We start from the raw sequence: 26,163 nt of genomic DNA, 5'->3' as shown, positions 1-26,163 counted from the left end.
ACAACTGTGCTTATCACAGGAAACTTATGGCTGGCTACGCTACTGTCTGCTATCAATTGATTGCTAAGCTTTTCTGGTGTCATTTGATCTAGCGAGTCATCTGTGAAACATTTAGCTATGAGCTGATGCACAATGCTGTTGAAGGCTGTCAAATTGAATTCGTACAGGAACAATAACATCAAAAAGAAATACTTTGAAAACGTTAAAAAACTTTTCTCTCCTTCCAAACTAAGCTTTTTGTTATCAAGACGATTTGTACCGCCTCTCTGGAACCTCACTCTCTTTTTTGTTCTGTCCACCTATTCTCTTTTTTAAAAACCATACATTTCCTATCTTTTGTAAATATGTTTTTATATATGTTATTATTCTGTCGTTAAAAATGTATTTAAATTAATACAATAAAAAATTTAAATATATTGTGCAAAAAAATCGATTTTGTGAATTCGACTGGCTAACATATGGCATTAGAAAGTAAAATTATAAGCATTAGTTTATATTGACTCGCCACTATAGCAGCCTGTAGTTTGACATTGAATCAAACTTGAATTTTTTTGCCAAACCATAGCTTCATCGCAGCCAATGATTTGCAAATGTTTTAGTGGCTACCCACATGCACGCATTGCGTACCTAATTTTATACAGTGTTTTGGAAACCGCCTAAACAAAGATAATATATGACATACAGCAAAATCCTGATAGTGACCTAACATGTCAGTAACAAGACATTGGATGTAGGGAACAAGTAAAGCGAGTCATGGAACATAGCATAGGGTTAATTATACAATTCACAACAATCATCTTGATGCATAATAATGTGTCTTCCAACAATTTACACCACTGTAAATCAGTAATTGGACAATTCTGCAAGTGATATATACAAGTGTTCCCATCTTTTGCACAACAATCAGGGCCGTAGCTAGACTGGGTGTATATTCATATATTCATGTTTATATACCATAGGAACAATAGCATACAAAAGATATCATTCAATATATGAATATGCACCCCCCAATTAAGATTCTAGCTACAGCCCTGACAACAATAACTCGATTGAAATACTTTTAGTTTAATATCATTGATCACTAATTGTAACTTTGTTTGCAAACTGCTCATGTGGCAGCTTTTGTTGTGCAAACTACTGGGTTTTTTGTGTTTCCAATTTTACTACTGTATCCACACATACCTTTTAAAAATGGATACAGATGATACAGTCTCTGCTTGGCCAGATGACAACCAGACATAAAATTCTTGCCTCCAAAAAATTGCACCCGAGAAAGTTGATCAACAAAGTGCGGTATTTTCACACCACGCAATGGTTCAGCATCAGAAGCAGTGGTGGGAAATGGGATGTAGGCTGGTCTGGGCTTGACCTGCTTCTGATTGTAGGAGGGGGTCATAACTTGAAGATTCAGGTTCTGATACACAAATTCTAGCAGCTCAGTAGATATCAAGAGTCCACTTTTCTAGTTGGTTTAAAACATCTATGCAGTCTGAATACTTCTTCTCATCTTTCAATAAAATTGGGCATTGTCAGAACATCAGACTTTGTTGACACCTGTTTATACATACATTCAGTGCTCTTCGGTATGAAATGTTCAAACATTGAAAAAAAAGCAGAGAAATATTCAAACAAAATTTTGGCAACAAGTATTCTATACTGACAGAGGACATGTCCCCCTCCCAGTCCACCTCCAAATCAATTTTGCAACTTGTGGGGGGGCTCCCAAAACCTCGAAATCATATTCATTAAAATTATACATACATTCAGTGCTCTTCGGTATGAAATGTTCAAACATTGAAAAAAAGGCAGGGAAATATTCAAACAAAATTTTAACAACAAGTATTCTATACTGACAGAACAGCTGGGCATTTTGTTGTCGCCGTCTAAAAATTGCAGGCGCATTTCTTTAAGAAGAATTTATTTCTTCGAACGTAAAAAACATGTATTTTGAGGAGCTTTTTCTCCTTTTTTACTGGTTTGTTCATGGAAATAAAAGGGTGTATTCAAAGATTATGTTCTTGTGCTTGCATACAAGGGTATAAGGACATTCTCACTTAAATATTTGCGAAGGATTTTTATTTGCAAATGGGCGACTAGTTTAAGTATTTCACTCATTGTCAAAGTTTCAGGACCAGGTTACAGCAATATGCAAACAACGAATTAACCCTATTTTACTCTTGACAGAAGCTAACATATTGTTGTTTCCACAGGTGTGTTCATTAATCTATTTGTCCCTTATAATATTGTCTCCGCGAAATAATAAGTACCTTAACATGCATTTTTCTATAGAAATAACACCTTTTCCTCTTTCGATTTTGTGAAAACTGACCTTTGCCTTCAGTTATAAAGTATATTTTATGAAAGTTAAATCATGTTTTGTTTTATTGAAACATTAGCCACTCATGGGAAAAATGCTCTAGATGTTGTAATTTCACACTTGTAGATGTTGTAATTCCACTTATGCTCTGAAAATGCCATGTTGTAACATACTTACGAACTTCCTTCTGTATGAGTTTGTTATGATGTAAAAATTGCTGCAAAAGTGATTTTAATATGTCCAAGTATTGGTTGTTATGAATTATGAACTTTAATATGGGCATGCTTGCTTTGTGAAACTATGTGATGCTGTGGCACATATATAAAAATATTTTAAAATTTTTACCAGTGCCTCTCTCCAAAACATGGCTTAAAACTACCCATATTGTTCAAACTTCATAAAAAAGTTAGTGGGCATGCTGGGAAAAATGCGCACAATACTTATTTTTGTCTGTAAACAAACATATAAATTAGCCTGTGGGATATGTTACTTCCTATTTCTGATCATTTAACTAAGGTATAATAAAATTATTTGAGCAAAAATTTAGTATAACATTGCTTGCATCAAAATACAATAATGGGGAATCTTTAGAACCTTTCATTTTCCTAAGGGAGGTGGAAATATATATGTTTGAGCTCAATTTGGCCTGAGACTGTTGCTATAGCTGTCCATATTTCACTTTATTTTATAAAAATTATTAAATAAATGATGTAGAGGAGTATACGGAAGACTAAATAGTTAATGCCCATGTTTTCTTAAGCAATTATTGAAAACAATAGTGTCTATTGCCCTTTTTTCTAATACTTATTATTTTTTTTTCCATTCTTTCTTATTGACAACCACTGACAAAAATGTTTGCCGGCTCTGAAAACATGTGTCTGCGTGGGCTTTCCGTGAGTTGAATAAAGAATTGGTGACAAATTTTGCTGGCTTGAAATTTGAAAATGATTCGAATTGTTGTAGTTTATTTTTCCTCGTTTTTTTCAACTGTTTTGTTTTAAGTTTTTGCAACAAATATTCCCTTTGGACATCTAATACAAATTACTACCAATTAAAGCAGATTACTGACAACAGAAGCAGGTCGGAGTCGAGATTGTTTGCATAGCACAGTTGTATATATTTTATAAACTGATTAATATGGAAAGATCAACATCTGATAAAATGAACATAACTATTTTGGTTTCAATACTCTCATGCCATAGTCCCACTGTGAAGATTCTGGTGGCTTTTTTAAGTCAATGTCCAGCTGAAAGCTGACAAATGACTGAAAGTTTCCTGCAATACATGCTTCCTTAACTGCTAACTAACCAACGACGACCACATTGTGACTGAAATTCTTAATTCCCACACGAAAGTGACGAACAAAGTTGTGAGTGTGACATACCAACATATTGTTTGCTAATTTAGATTATTCAAATGCTTTCTCAATGCCATGTTTTGTACCACAAGATACAACAAAACCAGCAGTTACACGTACATGATATTCTTCTTTTCGTAAAGTGCCGAATTCTTTCTTTTACTGCAAAAGATATTCAACTATCTTCACTCCTATCAGCCGCCATTTTTTAAATATACAAGGTCTTTCCGAAAAACTACGAAGGCGTTTCGTGTGCGTGGAAGCCAAGTTCGCGCATGCTCCGTACAAAATGCCCAGCTGCTTACTGACAGAGGACATGTCCTTCTCCCAGTCCACCTCCAACTCAATTTTGCAACTTGTGGGGGGGGGGCTCCCAAAGCCTCGAAATCGTATACATTAAAGTTGTTTATGTAGATCAAATCTTATTTACTTACATAATGTAAATTCAAGTTTTGTGAAAGTTTTAACTCATTCTTGACCTAGGAAGCTGGTATCTTATTTTTAGACTTAAGTAGCATTAATTTAAACTAGAAGTTACTATTGCAAGGAAGGTGCTGCCTTAAACAATGCAAACATTCATGCATAAGTGCAAGCTAATCTGAGTTCTCATAGGTTATTACGTCCAATAGGTTGGTAACAGCAGTGACATACAGTCGTGCCATGAAAACATTAGATATTTGACATGGTAGACATTTCAATTAGTCATAGCATGATGTCAAACATCTCAAGAAAACATAATAATACACCTAGTCTTTTTCTAGCTTTTACGAAAATTTCCTTTATTAAAAATATCTCTACAATATAAAAAAATTCAGTAGTCATGAGATATTCTTCTTTAAAGTTAATTTCAGAGAAGTATCATTGTACATGAATAGAGAAAGAAAGTTAATATTATCATTACATTAGATTGCACTACATTACATTAGATATTATTACACACGACACAACACAACAGAAAATCTATTTACATAAATTTAAGCGACAAATACCACTGTATGTATATACATATTTTGTCCAAAGTCAAAGTACAAATGCTTCAAAAATGGTTCTCTTTAAGTTCATCTTATCCCATTTAGTATATTATTGACATGGCTGTGTACCATTAGTTCATTAGGATTACATGATGAACAACAGGTTAATGCTTTTCTAGCAGAAAAATTGTCAACAAATTATATGACGTCATTTTAAAACTACCAGACCATGAGGGCTAAATTCAGTTGTGCTCTGATACCGTATGACCGATAAATAACAGTAAACGGTCAACATCTCTTCATGCATGTATTACTCTTCTTTTCACACAAAATCCTCACTTATATGCACAGATCATTTTCAAAAGATGAGTGGACATCATAGTGTGTGACAGAATCACAGTGTTTTCATTAGTGTCTGTACCCCAATCAGTTTGAACAAGTTAAATTCTAATATTTTTTGCAAAAAGCAGTGTCCAGTAGTGTCATAATGCAATTGTGCTTGATAATCGAGTTTAAGAAATTTAATGACATTACTTGGAGTTACCAGGTCCATGATGCTAAATTGATCTTGTCCACTGAAATCATTTTCAAAAGTGACATTACAGTTTAATATACTGTTTTCATTATTCTCTGTAATCCAATTTTTTTAACTGTGTGGTTAAATTGCAATAGTTTCAGCAGAAACCAGTGTTCAGTAATGCCATTGTGTTTTTGCTGCTAATCCAGTTGCTCTTTCATATTTTTATCGAGAAATGAGAATCTAAAAACAAAAGAACATAATTTTTAAAACACACCACTATATCAATAGATAGTGGAGTGAAATAGATTGTCAACTTCAGCAACGTTGACAAAACCAGAAACAGAAGTTGCACAAATTGCTATGGTAATAAATGTGCATTTATGATGTGTGTATAATTACCATAGTAAGTTGTGCAGCCTTTGTTTCTGGGGCCGATTGTATCAAAGGCGTATAAGCTAAACAGTGTTTAGCTCCTATTGTATGAAGGCCGTTTAGTACAGCGTTTAACTAACCAGCGGATAACTTCAAATTTATCCGGAGAAAACCGGTTATTCCCGGTGGTTGCTAGGCGTTGCTATGCGTCCGAAGAGCGGGAAATTTTGAAAGCAAACAATGCAGATTAAGCGAGCGAGAAAACCAAACTTTTCCACCGCGGAATGTGCTCTAATTCTTCAGCTTGCTGAGGAAAACATCAATATTATCCGCGATAAATTTTCAACCACCGTTTCAAATAAGAAAATAACCAAAACTTGGCAAAGAATATGCGATCGGGTGAATGCGCTTGGGGTGGCGAAGAGAACTCCAGGTGAGTTAAGAGAGAAGTGGTGGGGGATGAAAGTAGAGGCAAGGAAAGACCTTGGGAAAGAAAAAAAATCTCACAAAAAAAACTGCAGGTGGAAAACCCCAGCAGCTGTTAAAACCAACAGTCCAGCGAATACTTGAGTTGTTTGGGGATGAACCTAGCTTTTGTGGGATACAAGGGGGGATTGAATTTGGTTAGTGGTGTCATGCGCATAATATTACATAAATCAGTGAAATATATGAAAAAGGCAAGCGTCATTGTAAACATTGTTTTATGTCATTCAAAACGCATATTTTGAATATATTGGCTATAAGTATGGTAGTTTGGAATGTTTAAATGGCTTACAAAAGACATACATCGCATAGTATCTTGTTTCAACAGTGGAAATCCCTACTTTATATGTCGGTTGTGAGAGATTTTACTTTGCATTGATATGTTCATATGTTTAACATAAACACAAACATATTTTTTAAAGATAAGTACATTTGTATAGTTTTTAGCTCATTTTTATATTCAGTAATCAGTCGCCGGTACTGCATTTACATATTGACATAGGTATTTAGCAGTTCTTAAATATGGTGTTCAATTTCTACTTTCTTGTAGTCAAATATTGTTTGATTTTTGTAGGAACAAATACAAATTGGGATGCCCTAGATGATCAAACCATGGAGATCCCTTTTTGCCAAAGCATGTTCAAATCTCCCTATCTCCCTATTCCTCCACCTCCTGTTGGTTATGTGCCACCATTATTTCTTGAAAAGATTCCACTACCAGTGGTAACAGTCCGTCTTCACCCAGCAACTGATACAACTCCCCCTGCAGATGGTGCAGCAACTATTACTATTACAACACTGCATGAAGCAGCAAACCAAACCCTACAAGCATCTGGCTCAGGAACACTTCCTGCAGAAGACTCAGATATACAGGTAATTGTGGATCAGCCACCCAACAAAAAGCAAAGAAAAGTGACCACGCAGGACATCCAATTAGCACAAATGGATGTCCTTGCATTGGGGAAGAAGAAAATCGAACTAGAAGTTCAAAATTTAATGCTAGTTCAGGAAAAATTAAGGCTGGAAGTTGAGATGTTGAGGGCTAACACATCATTTGAAAATTGAACAACAATGGTTATTGTTTATTTATTTGTAACATAACATCTGTTTGCAAATATCAAGCAGGCTAAATATAAGTGAGTTTTCTCCAGCATTAATATAAGAGGCTTTTTACAAATATAATAATAAAATATATAACTCACTTATATTAAGAGGAATAATTTTTAATTAACACAATTGAACTGAATGCATGTATATACAATTTAAAAAATTAAGAAATCTTCAAATGTTCTATATAAACAGTTTTATTGAAATGTGAAATTATTTTATTTAAAAGTATGTTGCTGCAATATAATTTCGAATTGCTGCTCCAGAATCAATACCATTATAATTGTTGTCCTCTTCTATCAGGAGTTCTTCCTCTTCCTGATCAATTGGCTCATTGTGGTCAATGGCAATATTATGCAAAACGCAACAAGCGACAATGATGGTGCACACCCTCTGTGGACACAAGCTTACTTCACCGTGCAAAACATGAAAGCGTCGTTTCAGGACCCCAAAAGTCCTCTCAATAATACACCTTGTGACCCTGTGTGCTTGATTAAATCGTCACTGGGGCTGTATCTGTGGCTCCTGGGTATGGGGTCATTAAATAAGGCATACAGGCATAGCCACTATCACCTTAGAGAACACCATTTTCAAAATTAATCCCTACTAAATTGCGGTCAACAGATGATGTTCTAAAAATGTGGCTATCATGAGTTGACCCAGGCCATTTGACGACATTATTGGTAAGTTCCCCTACAAGATAATGTGAAAATAAATTTAATTTCAAATTTGAAGAGGGGGGGACTCATGCCATAATGTGAGTGTGTGTGTGATTTTCAACCTCTGATTTTCTACCAAGCTATAATGAAAAGTTGTTACAATTATTAATAATAAAATGGACAAGTCAGAGAACAATATTGGCTAATTTGACTTCCGGTAAAAAAATCCATTCACAATCATCCTTATTTACCCTACAAGACTATTTACATTTTTAATGCGCCATATTTAAATAACTATGGTATAAACAATACACTGTATGTTTATGCTATGGCTGTACAATGCCATTTTAGATGTTTTTACTCCGGCGTCAGTGATGGAGTTGAAAATTCGCCCCGGTTTTGTTTTGTTTTCGTTCTTTTTTTTATATTTTGTGTTGTCGCAAGTCAGAAATGGCGCGAAATATTCTAGTATCTAAAACGTGTATGTGACCGTATTTATCTACGTCCCAGTCTTATCTCCCAAGAGTTGTGGCGCACAGCTTTGGCTAATTTTCTAATGCGCGATTCGATTTCGCTCGCATGATACTGCAATTCCTCCACGAGGAACAAATAAACTGTTGTTTTCATGCTGTTCGATTAAGTTTAGATTGAATTAAGGTGAGAATATATCTAATACATGTAGATTCCGGTCCTATTTTAATAATATCGCTGCTATTTCGCCATTTAACAAGATGATGTGGTCGTGTATGCGCGCGTTGACAGGTCGCGTAGTTTGCACAGGATCGAAGATTTAATATTTTTAAGTGTAATAATTTAAGTGTAAGACGAAGCGAATGTATCATGCGGTTTATTTACATTTTTGAACAATTGAACTTCTATACTGCGATGTGCTTCCGAATTTTGGGATCGAACATTTAGGTTCGCAAGGCATCTAAATGCAAATATGTATGCGAAACAATATGCAAACTGTATTGTTTATGTTCAGAAGCTTTATGTTGAAGACTGGCACATGCGCCGGAGTTAACGCCAGATACAACCGGCCCCAGGTTTCATCAAGTTTATCCAAGTTGCCGACCCATTTCCTCCTTCCATTATGTTTGCTTCAATGGCCCTAGCCTAATCAATGTCGTAAAGGAGGAGTGAAGTATAAGAAAAAAGCAACTTACCATATAACATGTTGGTGAACACATTTTTTATACACAGTGGCAATAAATATACAATGAATTATATACAGAATACAGTTAACATACAGAATAAAGCATAATGAGATCTATAACAGAATCCCATCTCTAGACTGCCTGGTTTGTCAATTTAACTGCTACTGGTAGTCTGTAATAAACAATCTAAGCGTTTTTTTTCCTCAAGCCTGTATTGCAAGCTAGCTGATGATTTCAAGCTTGTTAATCGTTCATATGTCATGGGTTCAATGATGCAAGAAGAAAGCGATCTCACTCTGCTTATGGCAACGTATGAAACTTCAGCAGTTCTTTCTGATTTTCCAATATCTATCCAAGCTTTTGGAAAAGTTAGTCCTTGGCTCCTTGTGCATAGTTAGAGCCTAGGTGAGTCTTAGAGGCAATTGTTGCCGCTCATGAAAACCAGTTTCTGATTGTGAAGTGACTGTGATTGGAAATATTGGAATGCAAAATGGTTCGTTCAGATTAAAAATAGGACCTCTATAGTCCTCAAACTCAATAATGACTGCAATAGGCAAGTCAGGTGGTTGATAGTTGTTCTGATAACACAACTGTTCCAGTAGCTCTTCCATGAGCAATTGGATGCTCAAGTTTTGTTAGCTGTTCATTGTTATAATTTGCCACGTGTTCGTTACTATAGAAAAGTCTAGTAACATCTTGAAAGTTGTATAAATTAGTGACATCGATGGTTGACATGTCAAAATTAATTTCCAGTGATCGACTATTGACTCACCTTTGCGAATTCGTAACAAGCTGTTATAAGCTGCCTTACCTGTAGTAGCAGTAATAGCACATTTACTTTTTTTTTTACATTTACTTTTCTAAAAGCTTTCTAAGAGCATTAATAAGGTAACTTTTACTTGTTCCTGCAACGCCATTTATAATTGGACATAAGGCTCTTTTTCAGTTGATGTATCATCAAAATAAGCCTCAACAATGCCAAAGGCAAGTTTTTGCTTTTCACTAAAACTGTTTATATCAACAACCAGTGGCATAGCCAGCCTGACGATTTTGTCCCGCTATGTAAATTTTGAGTTATTATAATTATTCATGTCTTTAGAAATTTATTGTTTTAACAGTCAGTGTGACAGCGCTTGCTCACCGTAAAGCGATTTTGTAACTTAACTTCGATATTCGTTCACCGTGAAGCGATTAGACAACAACAATTTACTGATACCATATAAACTTCTCTTTAATTCTCGGGCAACGTAAATATGTGTTGCTACTTACACTTTAATGACTTAACTTGCTTTCAAGCTTATTGAACGTGCACTTTAACTTACTTAACTTAATGTTCGTTACTGTCGAGCAACGTGAACAACAAAAAATATATAAGTGTGTTGCGACATATACCTAACCTATGCATGCATGATTAACCGCTTAGTTATGCATAAAATTAAACCTAACGTATAATTATACGTGGCGGTCACACTCCCCCACGGAAATCTCTTGATTTGTATGAATTCGTATCCATAATAATTGTTTGTTAATGTTCCTTTGGTACTAAAAGTACTAGTTTTTGAATTGGTCTGTCTAGAATTGATTGAGTTCCAAATCTTTTCCCTTTGTTAGAAAGTAAGGCGTCTCCAACGGCGAGTTTTACACTTCGAACAAAGTCGTTCTCGTCTGGATATGTTTCTACTATTCTTCCAAGTTTCCATTTATTTCGGATTGTGTTGTCGTCTTTCAACAGGACGATGTCTCCGACTTGAAGATTGCGCCGAGGTTTACTCCATTTTGGTCTCTCTTGCAGGTTTTGAAGAAACTCCTTCTTCCATCATATCCAAAATGCGTTCGCTAGGTGTTGAATTCTTAACTAGGTAACTCCTTTCGAGCACCAACAAAGTTAGTACCTTGCTCACTTCTAATCTGACGTATCGGACCTCTTCGACAAATAAAACAATGTAACGCTTGTATGAAGGAATCTGTCTCTAAAGTGTAAGAAACTTCCAAATGTATCGCTCTAGAGGCCATGCATGTGAAAAGTGCAACATATCGTTTAAGTTCCTTGCGTCGTTTTTTAATGTACCACGGTCCACAATAGTCGACAGCGCAATAGGTAAATGGGGGTGCTGGTTCCAATTTATCTTCAGGTAGGTCAGACATTAATTGGTCTTGTACAGTTCCTCTCAATTTTCGACATGATACACAATTTGAGATAAGGTGTGCGACAACAGAAGAGCCACCAATGATCCAAAGACCGTTGCTTCTGATTTCATTGAGTGTAGAACCACGTCCTTGGTGTTCCACTATTTCGTGATAGTGGTTTATGATCAACTGAGTAACATGTCCGTTCTTTGGAAGTATCACAGGAAATTTAACGTCGGGAAGAAGTGTTGCACGCTGGATACGACCACCGACTCGTAAAACACCATCCGAATCTTTAAAGGGGTTAAGACGATAAAGCGGACTCGACTTTGGCACCATCTGGTTTGAAGATAAATCAGCTCTGCGACCTTGATAAGCATTTTTATCTGTCTTCATCTTTAAAATTTCAACATCTGTCGGAAAGTGAATAGTTTGCACAGACTTGTATATCTCGATTTCAGCTTGCCGTAAATCTTCTGTCATCACAGGTGCTATACTACGAGACTTTCTTTCGTCTTGGTTATTGAGATCAATGTTCACTTTCGATCTCTTTGACTTGATATCTCCGTATCAAGTCTAGATATCCAGCACCTTTTGTGGCAACCAATCTTCCTCAGAATTCCATAAAAATTCTGGTCCCGTGATCCACCTTGGGTTCTTCAATATCTGTTTGGGGGTAAGACCGCGCGATCCGTCATCAGCATGATTAGAACTCGTGTTGATATATCTCCACTGATCTTTCGAGGTTTGGCTTCGAATCTGTTGAACACGGTTAGCAACGTATACATGGAATGTTTTGGTGTCATTTCCAATATATCCGAGAATAATCTGACTGTCTGTCCAAAACAATTCTTTCGTGATGCTATATTCCAGCTCTTCCTTTATCACTTCGCTTACTTTAACAGAGACCACCGCTGCTGTCAACTCTAGACGTGGAATAGTAATTGGTTTGACAGGAGTCACTCTTGCTTTACCCATAACCAACGAGCAATGTATCTTGCATTGGGCGTTCTTTAATCGAAGGTATGAGCATTGGCTATATCCAACAGTGCTTGTGTCTGAAAAGTGGTGGAGTTCTGCAGAGGTCACTTCGCCAAAGTCAACTGGTTTGTAACATCTGGGGATGGACAATTCATTCAGACAGTGCAACTCCTTTCGCCATCTCTCCCATTGTATCTTTATGCTGTCAGGAATTTTGTCATCCCAGTCTAGCTTGTCACGACATAGATTCTGCAGTATCCTCTTTCCTGTCAGAATGATGGGTGCCACGAAGCCCATTGGATCATAAATCGAGCTGACCGTGGCCAGGATCCCTCTTCTTGTCAAAGGTCGATCTTGCAGCAGGATACGAAATTCAAAGCTGTCAACCTCAATGCACCACTGAATGCCTAGCACTCTCTCAACTGGCAAGACGTCAAGATCAAGATTCTTCACTGTTTTGGCACGATCTTCTTCCGGAATTTCTTTAATCACTTCTTTCTTGTTGCTGACGAATTTATGTAGATTAAATCCACCACGACTGCACATTTCTTTAGTCTGGCTTATTAAACTTATGGCTTCGTCAATGGAAGGAACGGATTTGAGACCATCATCGACGTAGAAATTCTTTCTCAGGAACTCGGCTGCTCTTTCGCCAATGTCTCTTTCATTGTCGTCGGCTGTTTGTTTCAGCGCAAAATTGGAGCAACCTGGTGAAGATGCAGCGCCAAATAGATGAACAGTTATCCGGTAAGTCTCGACTTCTTTACTCGTATCGCCTTGTGGCCACCATAAGAATCGAAGGAAATCTCGGCAGCCTTTCGTCACCTTGACTTGATGGAACATTCCCTCTATGTCGCTCATGAATGCAACGGGTTCTTGTCTAAACCTTATCAAAACACCCGTCAGTTTATTTGTAAGGTCCGGGCCTTGTAGGAGATGTTTGTTGATGGATTCTCCTTTGTACTCCGACGAACAATCGAACACGACACGAATCTTTCCAGGTTTTTTTGGATGGTACACCCCATGGTGTGGAATATACCAGATTTTGCCGTTTTTCGCCGATTCTTCCTCTGGAGGGATCTTTTCTGCATGTCCTTTCTTTATCATTTCATTCATGAACTTAACATAATCTTCCTTGTATCTTTCGTCTTTATCAAATCTTGACTTTAAATTTCGAAGGCGATAGGCAGCTAATTTCTTGTTGTTAGGTAGCTCAAGATCGTCCTCTCTAAATGGCAGTGGAATCTCGTAGTGTCCGTCTGATCGATGGTGGATTCCTTTAGAAACTTTGTCCATAAACATTTGATCATCTCGAGAAAATGACTTTCGAACAATGGTATTATTTTCGTTAAAATCCATTTCAAACATTCTGTTGATTGACGATGGGTCGATGATCTCTTTAACTTGGGTTTCGGGAACAAAGCTAATATCAGGTTTCCTTTCCTTTCCGATTTCTTGGACTTCGATTCGGTTACACAAAACGTCAGGCTGTTCAGCCACGGTTTGGTTAATTTTCCGGATTAGGCCAATAATTCCCCAACCAAGGACTGTTCGAATTGCATATGGATCACTGTCGTTTCCAGGTATAACCTCTCTAGGTTTAATCGCCTTGGGACAGTTGGATCCAATCAAGAGACCGATCTCAAGATTTGGTTGGTATGGATGAACTCGTTTCGATAAGTCAGCTAGGTGGGTCCACTCTGCAGCCATCTCAGGTCGTGGAATTTCGTTCCTCTTTGATGGGATATCATCTCTGCAATAAACTTTGGGCAATTCGACTTGGGTTGTCCTCTCGGGGTTCTCTATCTTTAATCCTGTAACTTTCTGTGTAGTAATTACTTCAGTACCATGCATTGTGTTGAGCTGTAAATGGGTATTCACACCGTCTATACCGAGTTTCTTCATTGTCTGACGCTTAACAAATGTTCCATTGCTTGCGGGATCCAACAACGCGTATACCATTACTTGACAATTTGGCTTGTCCTGATGATAAAGCCACACTGGTACAATCATCGAACTTGTCTGTTCTTGGCAGGATCCAATCGCGTTGCACACACTTACACAGTTATTTATCGTACTGTCCGTTTTTGCAGAAATTGGACCATTTTCCAAAGGAGTTTGCTTTGAAATTTCTTCGAGAGATGTATTCTTCGTTGGGTCGTGTAGCAGTGAAGGATGAGCTTTGTCGCAAATCGTACATTTCTTCCTGGACTGGCATCTCCTTGACATGTGCCCTGGACCAAAACATCCAAAGCATAGTTCTTTCTTCATAACAAAGTCTTTCCTTTCGTTTAAACTCATTTTCTTAAATTCCTGGCAGAATTCGAGGGAATGACTTCTCGTACAAAGGGCACATCTAGGTACTTCTTGTGTTTTGTATGATACTCTCGGTTGTGGATAATCAATGTTCGTTGAAAAACTGCTCGAGTACTTGCTTCCTTTTCTTTTATGAACCTCTTGTTCTTTATCCTCATTTTTTCTATCACCTTTCCTTTCTTCTTTAAGGACTTGAGGAGAAAACACAGGATCTGTGGCAAAGTCGGCTTCGCTCTTCACGAACTCAACCAAATCATGAAAGTTTACAATTCTTTCTTCAGATTTCAGAATGTTGTTGGCATGACGACACCATCGGACGCCAGAATAGATAAGCAATTTCGAGCTGATCTTCTTCAATAAATCTTCCGAGTTTAATCCTTCCATATGCTTGATCGTTTTCATAGCTTCTTCGGATTGTCTCAAAACGTCAGAAAGTCTTTGCAACGCGACACCGTCCGTATCCTTTATAAGGGGCCAATTCTTTAATCTTTCCTTATATACTTGCGCGACGCGATAAGGATGTCCAAATCGTTCCTTTAGGAGGTTTCTTGCCTTTGCGTAAGCATCCGGGGAATTCAGGTTGACCAAACCTTTGATGACTTCATTTGCATCACCGCTTGTGAATTGATTCAGGCAATATAATCTTTGCTTCGGATCATCAACTCTGCTTTCGATTAAACAGTCAAATGCGCTTACAAAGCTTGGATAGTCGAAGTAACTTCCAGAAAATACTGGTGGTTGCTGTTTAGGGAGACAATTCAATCCTTGTTGTTTGACTAACAACTCCAATACACAGAACTGATATCTTGTCGATCTTCATTTGAGCCATAGTTAAATGTTGAATCCCAGCCGGTGCTTTGTACGCGACTCGTCAAGGTAGGATTCTCATTTGATGGGGGAATAAATTCTTGCGCCTTTGGATTTAAGTTGACTTTCTTCACAATATCACACGAATTTTCCAATATATCTTCATTATGGAAATCTTGGCAAGGATCAGAAACGGCATGAGGGGCTGACGCAGGACGTTCCACATGGTGTGAGACACACAATGACTTTTCCGGTTTGAATTCTTTCACTTCAGTCACGCGCTGTTGGTTTACGTTGAAATACGCTTCCATATCATTGTCGAATTCGGTCTTTTCTTCTTCAGTGTTCACAATAACATTTTCTTTAGTAAACTCTGCTTCTATCTTTTTCATGGCTGTTTCTTCGGCCTTTGCTTTAGCGATTTCTTTCAGCACTTGGAGGCTTTTGAATTCAGCTTCTTTCTCTAGGAATTCCATTTCGACTTGAAGAGCAGCTGCCTTTGCAGCAGCACTTGCTCTCTTTGATCTCACTGACGATACAGAGCTTCTCGATGATCTTGAAGATTTTGAACATGAGCTTTTAGGTTGAAAAATCTCAGCTCCAATTCGTTCGAGAGTTTTTAATTTCTCGTTGATTTTGGTATGACACTGAAAATGTTCGCGATCTCGCATGTCGAACCACTGATACGCGTCGTTGGTTTCTTCGTGAGTGTCTAAATTTGCATTATACATATGATGAGCTCCGTTAGTTTATCTCGACACACATCCAGAACATCTCGTTCCCTTTCTAAAGCTAGAATGTCACACAAACTTTCCGAGAGAAGATTTGCTTTTGTAATTTGCTTTCGAAGCGCTGCCCCTGCTAATGTTCTGTTTTTCTTTAAGTTTTCCATAGCCCATGATCTGCCTTTGTCAGTAAACTGTCTTCTGCGAGGCTGAATATTTACTTCGGAATCGCTTTTACTGTCGCCCTGGTTCGGATTAACAGCACGGATTTCTGTTTCTTCGGGCAAAGAACTTGGTCCTGTGATGCTTGGCATAGTTTTAGTTTATGTTTTAACACATATTTACTGTGACGGCGCTTGCTCACCGTAAAGCGATTTTGTAACTTAACTTCGATATTCATTCACCGTGAAGCGATTAGACAACAACAATTTACTGATACCATATAAACTTCTCTTTAATTCTCGGGCAACGTAAATATGTGTTGCTACTTACACTTTAATGACTTAACTTGCTTTCAAGCTTATTGAACGTGCACTTTAACTTACTTAACTTAACGTTCGTTACTGTTGAGCAACGTGAACAACAAAAAAAATATATAAGTGTGTTGCGACATATACCTAACCTATGCATGCATGATTAACCGCTTAGTTATGCATAAAATTAAACCTAACGTATAATTATACGTGGCGGTCACAGTCAGTGAACACCAAAATATTAGCATAGTGGGACAAATCGTCAAGCTGGCTACGCTACTGTCAACAACATCATATTGCTCATCAATTGCATCGTCATGGATTTGTTGTTCTGTATAATTGTGTCTGTCAAGTTGCCAGTCACATGTTCACTTCAGTGTTTGTTCACAGTTTTTAAAAGGAGGGTGAAGTCTGATAATATCATCCACTCTTCTCGCATTATTTTTTGTTCTTCAGAAGGTTCATCTTCTGATTCTTAACTTTGGATGACCAATCTGTCAAACCAATTTGGGACATTAGATTGTCCATAAGGTGCTTGCAAAAATTGTTGCCAAGATTTGATTAAAACGTTGTCAGTTGGTTCTTCATCATTCCATGCATTGTGTTGAGTTGTTCTCCATGGTTTATACCATAATAGTTGATACTCACAGTAATGTCCAAAGTTTGGACCTTTGGGATTCGAAGAGTAAGTTGGGAATATTCTTGGCATAACATTCTCTGGCAATCTTGTCTGCTCATTGTTAACAACTGTATTATATGTTGTGGCAAATTGAACAGAATTCATATTCATGATATTTTGTGAACTATCACATTGCTCACAATTAGCGTACACATTGAGAAGTGAGTAATCAGTGCAGGACTCGCCCTCTTCAATACTTGCAGTGTGACATACTCTATGTAAACCATTTAAACTAACTGGTATAACTTTAAATGATGAGCTACCTTCTTAATAGCTCTGCGAGGGTCAGTATTACTATCAACATTTTTCATAATACACTGCGTCCAAGAATTATAATGCAAAATCGTTTTTGCGCTACATTTCATTTGGTTTTTAAAAGAGGATTATGAAATTTGATATATAATGTAAACACTGTAACATCCACACAACTGAAGCTTTTGGCTGATCTGAGCAGTAGTAAACAAACAGCGGTCATTTAGGCTTTGAATACGGATCTTGGGCGTCCATTTTTATATGCAAGATGGGCCACAGAGGGGCATAGACACAGATTGAAAAGACCAAAATTATACAAGCACTACAGCCGAAGCAACCCACCCTTGAAATCGCCAAAATGCTTCAACCCGACCATTGTACAATCAAAAAGTATGCTACAAATCCACAATCCTGCAATGGAAGAGCAGACAAGGGGGAGATTCGGGAAAAGTCAGGTGTGTCTCGTTGGATACTTATTTCACTTAAACGCGAAGTCCACCGTAATCATCTACAGACCTCCAAGCAGGTTTTCGAAGCAGTTGGTATGTGTAACGTTCCTAAAAGCACACAATGTTCGATTCTAAAGCGTATAGCAAAATGTAAGAAACCCTTGGTGCGACCTCCTTTAAAGCAAGTTCATAGAGAAAAGAGACTTGAGTGGGCGAAAAACTATATGAAACAGAACATTGAGTTGCACACGCAGTGTTAAATATGCTTGTTTCAATAAAGGTGACCTTGGTTCACCTTTAGCAGCATATTTTGTGAGATATTCCACATAAGCATAGTGATCAATAACAACTTCAATATCACAATAGTTCTCCATCCCTGCAGTTGAAGACGTTGGTGATTATTTAACCTAGCATCGTTTTGTTTAGTCACAATTTTAGCTCAATATTGTTCATTATCTCCTGAAGCGTGGTTTTTTTTTAGGGTGTCTTGGGTGTCATGTAGAACTTACAAAAAGATGTGTTAACCGTCTCCATTTCTCTTCCTGAAAAACCATTTACCCGACGCGGAGTTTTAGCAGTCATCAATTCCATCTACGATCCTCTCGGTTTTGCAACACCAGTCACGTTACCAGGATGTCTTTTATTACGACAACTGATGACGTTGGGAAACGAAAAAAAAACAAAGAATGTCCTCTTGGATGGGATGATACATTACCTAGTTTACTTTGGATGAAATGGCGTGAATGGACAGTTGCTCTAAATGATTTGCAAGATATCCTTATTCCAAGATGTTATCCACCAGAAAACTCGCACGAAATCAAACGAACAGAAATCCACGCCTTCTCAGACACCAGTCACTATGCAATCGGCATTGCAGTTTATTTAAAATTGATCAATCAAGCCAATGATGTTAAAGTGACACTTGTATTTTCTCAAGCGAAATTGGCTTTTAAGCAAGCGACGATAATTTTGAGATTAGAACTGTGTGCAGCAGTCCTCACAGCCAGAGCAGTGAAATGGATAACACGAGAACTTAAACTCGAGATTGACGAAATCATTTTCTACACTGACTCCAAAGTCGTACTTGGATATATTCAAAATGAAATTTGTTTGTTTTATGTCTACGTCGCTAATAGAATACAAGTGATCCGAAACATCACAGAGCCCTCCCATTGGAGATATGTTGAATCTACCGAAAACCCAGCTGATATAGTAACAAGAGGGAAAACATCTAAGCACTTAACCATCAGTTGTACAACAGCTAAGAAATCCTTCTGCTGCAGAAGTAAGGCAGAGCGAGATGGTGATGATCAAAACCGTCCAAGGAGAAGCGTATGCTGAAGAAATCACTACCCTCCAATCATCTCAGGATACAGTTTCATCAAAATCCAACTTGTATACTTTAGATCCATTTCTCGATGATGATGGAGTTCTGCGTGTTGGAGGGCGATTGAAACAGATGCGGACCAGATGTTTCAAGAAAAACATCCCGCTATAATACCGAAAGGATGTCATTTAGCAAAGCTGGCTATAATGCATCATAAGAAAGTTTACCACCAAGGAAGACAGATCACCCATAGCGCTGTAAGACAAGCAGGTTGGTGGATTGTCGGGGCAAAAAGACTGGTTTCAAAACTCATCAGTCAATGTATAACGGTGCAGAAAACTCAAAGGGAAATTAATGACCCAGCATATGGCTAACCTACCTTCCGACAGACTAGAAACACCACCACCATGTTGGTTTTGACATATTCGGACAGTGGCAGATATGTACAGCAAGGCTAAGAGGAGGGGCTGCAAACTCAAAAAGATGGGGTTTGGTTTTCACTTGTCTGAACAGTCGAGCAATCCATATCGAAGTTTTGGAGACAATGGAATCTAGTTCCTTTATTTGCGCCCTTTGAAGATTCTTCGCCATTCGTGGACCACCGTCGCTTCTGAGGTGTGATCGGGGAACAAATTTCACAGGAGCAAAATCAAAGTTAGATAAAGCACTGCAAGATGATAGCGAAGTATACTGCGGAACAAAATTGCGAATGAATTTTCAACCCCCCACATGCTTCACATTTTGGTGGAATATGGGAGAGACAAATTAACACTATTAGACGAGTCCTTGATGGAATGTTTATAGATCTCGGACCTTCCCAAATTACCCATGAGCTCTTGTCATTCTTATGGCAGAAGAAACAGGAATTGTGAACTCACATCCTATTTCTACTGTGCTGTCCGACGCAGATCAACCTCAACCCTTAACCCCAAGACCACTTATTTCACCACCTGGAGTTTTCACTTCCCTCAACCTATATTCTCGTAGACACTGGAGAAGAGCACAGTATTTAGCTGACCAATTTTGGTCTCAATGGAAGAGTGAATATCTACAAAACCAACAAAGGAGATCAAAATGGAACGAACGTAATCGAAATTTAGCCGTAGGAGATATTGTCTTGATTAAAGATGAGACACATCGTAGTGAATGGTCCCTTGGAAGGGTGGTTGATGCAACCACAAGTGAAAATGACAAACTAGTTCGAAAAGCAAGAATCGTAAGTTGGAAAGATGGGGAAAAGAAATCATATCTGAGATCAATTAACCAATTGGTATATTTAATGAGTACATGAACAAATTCTATAAGTAATAATATAAAGAACAAACTTTAGCTTATTCTTGGACGAGGAGTGTCACAACTAGGTAATTAGCATGTAACTAAAAGTTACTATCGCAAGTGAAGTGCTGCCTTCGTGCACAAACTACGTCCATTGATGTATTAATCTAAAAGTTGTTGACAATATGCTAATGACACACTGTATGTTAATTTCATTTCGTTGGCAAAACATCACGCATACACAATGTGATTATACATGGTATTTGTACATTTTAAATAAGAAATACTTCTAGGGTTCAAAGCAACGTATCCAATGAATACAATTCATGGTACCAATGAGGAGATCTAAATGTAGTAAAATCATTCTTTACTTCAAAGGTGTCAACAGGATATTGAGTGAAATATAAAAAGTATCAAAACAATCTGTTTTAATGTCTTTGTGATCAAATTAGTTCTTATGTTGGTTCTCCAGATATTGATATTGCATTTCCCATCTGCTAAACAAATGTATGACAACAGTCTTTCTTTTCAATTCTGTAAATGTCTCATGTTTATGTACAGTAACATTTGGTTTTCATCAATGTTCATAACCAATGAGTTGTCAAAATTCATGACCATACAGCGAACCAATATGATGGTATCTGTATCCAAAACAATTGTGAAAGAATTCACACCATTAGTGATGATGTAATATGTCCATAATATTTTGTTGCAGCCAATTTTGTATAATCCAGCTGTTCAGATGGAACCACACAAACTAATGATGAATTTAAATTTAGTTCTGAATTCCAAAACTATATAACAAAAAAGGAATAATTAATAAGTGAAGATTTAACCTAATATGTATGGAAGGGGCAGGGAGGCATAAAAATAGTTTAAAGGACAAAACTTGCCATTATCTATTGCCAACAATGATAATTTGGATGAACATCAAACATACAGTGTAATTGTAAGTTAATTGATTGGTTTATATATTAATATGAACAAGTTAAAATTAGGGCAAAATAAGTATATATACATGAGGATGTTACTCGGGAAAGGGGATGATTTTGTAGTAGGATATGACACCGAGTGGCAGCCCGCCATGGCAAGCAGAAAATTCTACTTGACCACGGCAGGATTTGAACCCGCGGCCTTTGGTATACTAGTCCGATGCGCTGCCAACTGAGCTACATGGCCAACACGGGTTTTTGATATTTCGAAACAATACTAGTTTCTTCGATATCAAGAGCTTATCAGCTCAATAGGTGGATTAATTATTTGCATGTGGATGGTACTCGGGAAAGGGAATGATTTTGTAGTAGGATATGACACCGAGTGGCAGCCCGCCATGGCAAGTAAAAAATTTTACTTGACCATGGCAGGATTTGAACCCGCAGCCTTCGGTATACTAGTCCGATGCTCTGCCAACTGAGCTACATGGCCATCACGGGGTTTTTGATATTTTAAAACAATACTAGTTTCTTTGATATCAAGAGCTTATCAAGCTCAATAGGTGGATTAGTTGTTTGCATGAGGATGATACTCGGGAAAGGGAATGATTTTGTAGTAGGCATGCATGGATGGTTGACGTGTCAGAAGTAATTTTGAGTCATCAATTGTTGATTCACCTTTGCATAGTTGTAACAGTAAATATCTGAAATGAACTTGCTCAGGTGTCATACCTTGAACACAGTGATTTACCGTGAGTTTAACAACTTTGTCAAACATACAATATGCTTGATAACCTTGTTCACCAACAGCATTTGATGGTTTAGCATGGTAGAGAGGTTTGCCCGCCACTGGTGGTAATTGACCTGGATCACCAGTTCATATTACTCATCAATAGTGTATCCTTCTTTGCTTGTTTTTATCCATGTTGGCATTTCGTGGATTTGTTGTTCTAGATAATTGGTTCTGTCAAGATGCCAGTCATGAGTTGACTCTGGTGTTTGCTCTGAGTTGTCAAGTGGAGTATTAAGATCTGACAATATCATCCACTCTTCCTGAGTTCTCTCCTGTTCTTCAGAAGGTTCATCTTCTGGTTTTTGACTTTGAATGACAGATAGTAATTTGTCAAACCAGTCTGGGACATTAGATTGTCCATAAGGTGTTTGCAAGAATTCTTCCCAAGAGTTAATTAAAATATTATCTGTTGGTTACATCATGCATTGTTTTGGGTTGTTTGCCAGGGTTTATACCTTAAAAGTTGGTATTTACAGTTAAGTCCAAAATTTGGACCTTTGGGATTAGGAGAATATGTTGGAAATATTCTTCGCCACTATGTTAGGTTTACTTGAGTTATTAGTCACACATGTATCCGTGGCCGCTGTCACTAGTGTCAGCAGGCGCAGGTCTTTGTCTCAGATTGGGTCGGCCATTTTTTGTACATAACTACACATTCATATTATCAAAATGTTATTTACTCTTCTGGCATTGGTTTAATCAATTACTGGCGTAGTGGCAGCGTCTACTACGAACCTAAACTGAGTTAACAATCTCAGATAGCCAGAGAGTACAGGAATGGCCGCATTACGTGCACCGAAGCAGTGGTGTCTTACGAAGACCGAAAATATAAATTTATTTGAAAGTTGGAAGCAAAATTTGATATACACTCTGTCTCTAAACCCAAACTTTGCCTCGTTTCTTACTGAAGATGGTACTTGGCAAAAGAAAACAAAATCCAACCTTTTACGTGGCTTTCAAGATGACGCGGATACGGTACCTGAAGCTAGACGTCGTGCAGCTCAGCAGAAAGTGACCATGTTGGAGTTAATGTTAGGACAAATTGCAAATTTTTGCCCGTTACCTCTCGAAACTCTATTATAAAAAATAGTACTTGTATAGAGTCCATTTGGAGCGCCATTAGACTGCATTTTGGTTTTCAAGCTACTGGAGCACATTTCGTCGATTTTGATGAGATTAAATTAGAGCCTAATGAACGTCCGGAAGACTTATACCAGCGCTTGATTGCATTTGTCGAAGACAACTTACTAATGGCGTGCTAATGGCGTACTGACACATGATGAACAACTTACTGAGGATGAAGAGCTAACACCTTCACTAGAAAACTTTGTCGTACTTACTTGGCTCCGTTTGATCAACCCGGCACTTCCACGGTTGGTTAAGCAACGTTATGGCACTGAGCTGCGTTCTCGGACATTAGCATCTATTAAATCTGAAATATCTCAAGCACTGAGCTCACTGCTGGATGAAATTACGTCTAGTAATAAAGCAAGGATAGATTATCCGTTTTACTGTGGAAAAACCATCTTGTGTTCCAATATGTCCAATCACTGTCTCGTCAAAGTCAGAAACTGCGTTTCATGAGCGGCAACAGTTGCCTCTAAGACTTGCCTGGGCTCTAACAATACACAAAAGCCCAGGACTAACTCTTCCAAAAGCTAGGATAGATATTGGCAAAACAGGAAGAACTGCAGGAGTTTCATACGTGGCCATAAGCAGAGTAAAGTCGCTTTCATCTTGCGTCATTGAACCCATGACATATGAGCGATTAACAAGCTTGAAATCCTCAGCTAATTTACAATACATGCTAAGGGAAGAAAGCCGCCGAGATCATTTCGCACAGACTACCAACAGCAGTGCATTTTAAATTGACAAACAATATTATAGGTTTGAAATTATTGAATAGACATGGGATTGTGTTGTAGATCCCATTAACCTTTATTCTGTAGATTATCTTTATTTTTTAATGTTAACTGTATGTTTCTCTATGACACTATGTTTATATTATATTTATTGTCATTGTATGTGTGAAAATATTATCATCAGCACGTTATTTGGAAAGTTTTTTATTCTGTTTTTGTACCCCACTCCCCCTTTACGACATGTTTTAGAGTAATTGTATTGGATTCTTAAAGTTACGCTCTTTTGTTTTCTAGATTCCTCTTTCTGGATAAATATATAAAGGACTAAACAGCAAACACAATGACATTACTGCCACCCAGACTCTGAAATTAATCTCTTCAAACAATTGGATTACAATCAATAATGAAAAACACAATGAATCTGCAATACTGTTATGTGCACTCATTTCTTAAAAATAGGTACGCTAAGCGTACATGTATCTGCAAAGTGCGAATGGTGGGATCGAACATGCCATGGAGGAAAAGTGAAAAACTGAGACGCAAAACTAGAGTCAGTTAGAATGTACTGTCTATAAGCATGTAATTTTGGTACTACAAAGCAATAAGAATTGAATGATTTTTAAAAGTATCAGTCTGACAGTTGATAATACAATTAATTGTTTTTCTGAAACTTTCACTTGAGGTTTCGTTCATTATTGTTTGAAATGAAGAAAGTTTTGATATAAGTAATGTTAATTTTTCTACTTTGGTTAAATTTATCATATGAGAGATGACAAAAGTATAATTTTAATTTTAATAGAGGAATACATGTAGATAATATATATTTGTACAGATAATTAAATGGGGAAGAAGACATGATAGGAACACCAGAACAGCAACTAACTAATTACAGCAGGTAGCAGAATCTGTGATATCAACTTCTTGCAGAAACTAATTCGACAACATAAAGATTTAATGAAACTTGCAGAAACTAATTCGACAACATAAAGATTTAATAAAACTTTATGATGTCATTTTTCAAATAACTTAGGTTCAGAACCTTCTGCATAGTAGTTAATGATAAACTCATTCCCAACTGTTGTCAGCATACAGGATGTTGCCAATACACTTTAGGTAGTAGTTTATAAAGCCTTCAACAACATGAACATTTCTGTTGTTTATAACCATAGTCTGTGTTGCGAAGACAAATGAAGTGCTCATTCCAAGAAAATTTATTAGTAGCATAATCCATGTATGAAGTTCTTGAATAGAATTATACACAGCATGTCAGATCCATATACTGTAATAATTGTCTTATGGTGACATGGCTCACTGGTATATAGTAATAGGGACAGCCTTGTACCCATCGCGTGCAATGAATAAAATCCAAGGCTGCATATGACATGGTTGCTATTGATGTCTCCTGGATTAAGAAGTAAGTTGAACTTCACTCATATATGCTGCAGCATGTCAGAGCCATATAATAGCATTGTGTCTTGGTAACGAGGTTGAAACACAGCATGGCACATCGACGTACACAATGGATAATGTTGTGTTGCAGAATCCAGTATATGCATTTATAACAGATCCAGTCTTGTAAATGTTGAGTGCCATTAATAAGATCGCAGCCTTGCATGTAACACATGTGCCGATCTTCTCAATTTATGACAAGTGTCAGTGTTAAAATTCTGGTTGTCCTGCATATAAGGTATAGTTGAACAAATTCATCCAACCATTATCCAGTATAGATAATTATGTTTATTGTCTTCATCTACAAAAAAAGTTTATGTTAGACTTGCAATTGAGGGAAATTGCTGGTAAGCAGTACTGGTGTAAGTGGTAGTAAGACACTATAGTATAAAGGAGGGTAGCGGGAAATATATAAAATGGCTTACCTGGTGTTCCTGTTATTGGCACTCAAAGAGAGAGAGAGAGAGAGATAATAATATTAAGGTGGAGGAAGGGGCAAGAGAACCCCCTCCCAGTTTTGAATCTAACGATAGTAAAACTTAAATTATATAGTTTATATAACTATATATACTATTATGACTGGTTCGAATGCTACAAGTACTAGTACTTCCACCTGAGGCCAAATATTTGCTCTTTAGGCAACTACTGCATGACTGCATAAATTATTTTGTTTTAATAAAAACAATTGATTAATGCACATATTGCTCTGTGATCTGAAAAATATGTTTGCAATATGTGTGACTTGTAAAAAATTTGTATAAATATGATCTATT

General features: G+C 37.4%; 1 protein-coding gene across 1 annotated transcript; it reads right to left on the bottom strand.

Annotated features, from left to right (window-relative positions):
• Window positions 1-11,646: 11,646 nt before the first annotated feature.
• Window positions 11,647-16,213, bottom strand: LOC114535824. The gene is made up of 3 exons (XM_028557144.1): window positions 15,985-16,213; window positions 15,468-15,886; window positions 11,647-15,108 (listed from the first exon to the last, which is right to left on the bottom strand). The coding sequence occupies exons 1-3, from the start codon at window positions 16,211-16,213 to the stop codon at window positions 11,647-11,649; spliced, it is 4,110 nt and encodes a 1,369-aa protein (XP_028412945.1).
• Window positions 16,214-26,163: the final 9,950 nt, after the last annotated feature.

This window comes from Dendronephthya gigantea, unplaced genomic scaffold (assembly GCF_004324835.1).
Source record: "Dendronephthya gigantea isolate DGI-Jeju-01 unplaced genomic scaffold, DenGig_1.0 000126F, whole genome shotgun sequence".
Taxonomy (NCBI): domain Eukaryota; kingdom Metazoa; phylum Cnidaria; class Anthozoa; order Malacalcyonacea; family Nephtheidae; genus Dendronephthya; species Dendronephthya gigantea.
This window is presented reverse-complemented; position numbering and strand designations above follow the sequence as displayed.

Coding starts and splice junctions, on each gene's coding strand:
- LOC114535824 (XM_028557144.1), bottom strand. CDS start 16,213: ATGCCAAGCATCACAGGACCAAGTTCTTTGCCCGAAGAAACAGAAATC. Junction 15,887..15,984: donor AGCAAATCTTCTCTCGGAAA/GTTTGTGTGACA, acceptor ATGCAAATTTAG/ACACTCACGAAGAAACCAAC. Junction 15,109..15,467: donor ATATGGAAGCGTATTTCAAC/GTAAACCAACAG, acceptor CTCCCTAAACAG/CAACCACCAGTATTTTCTGG.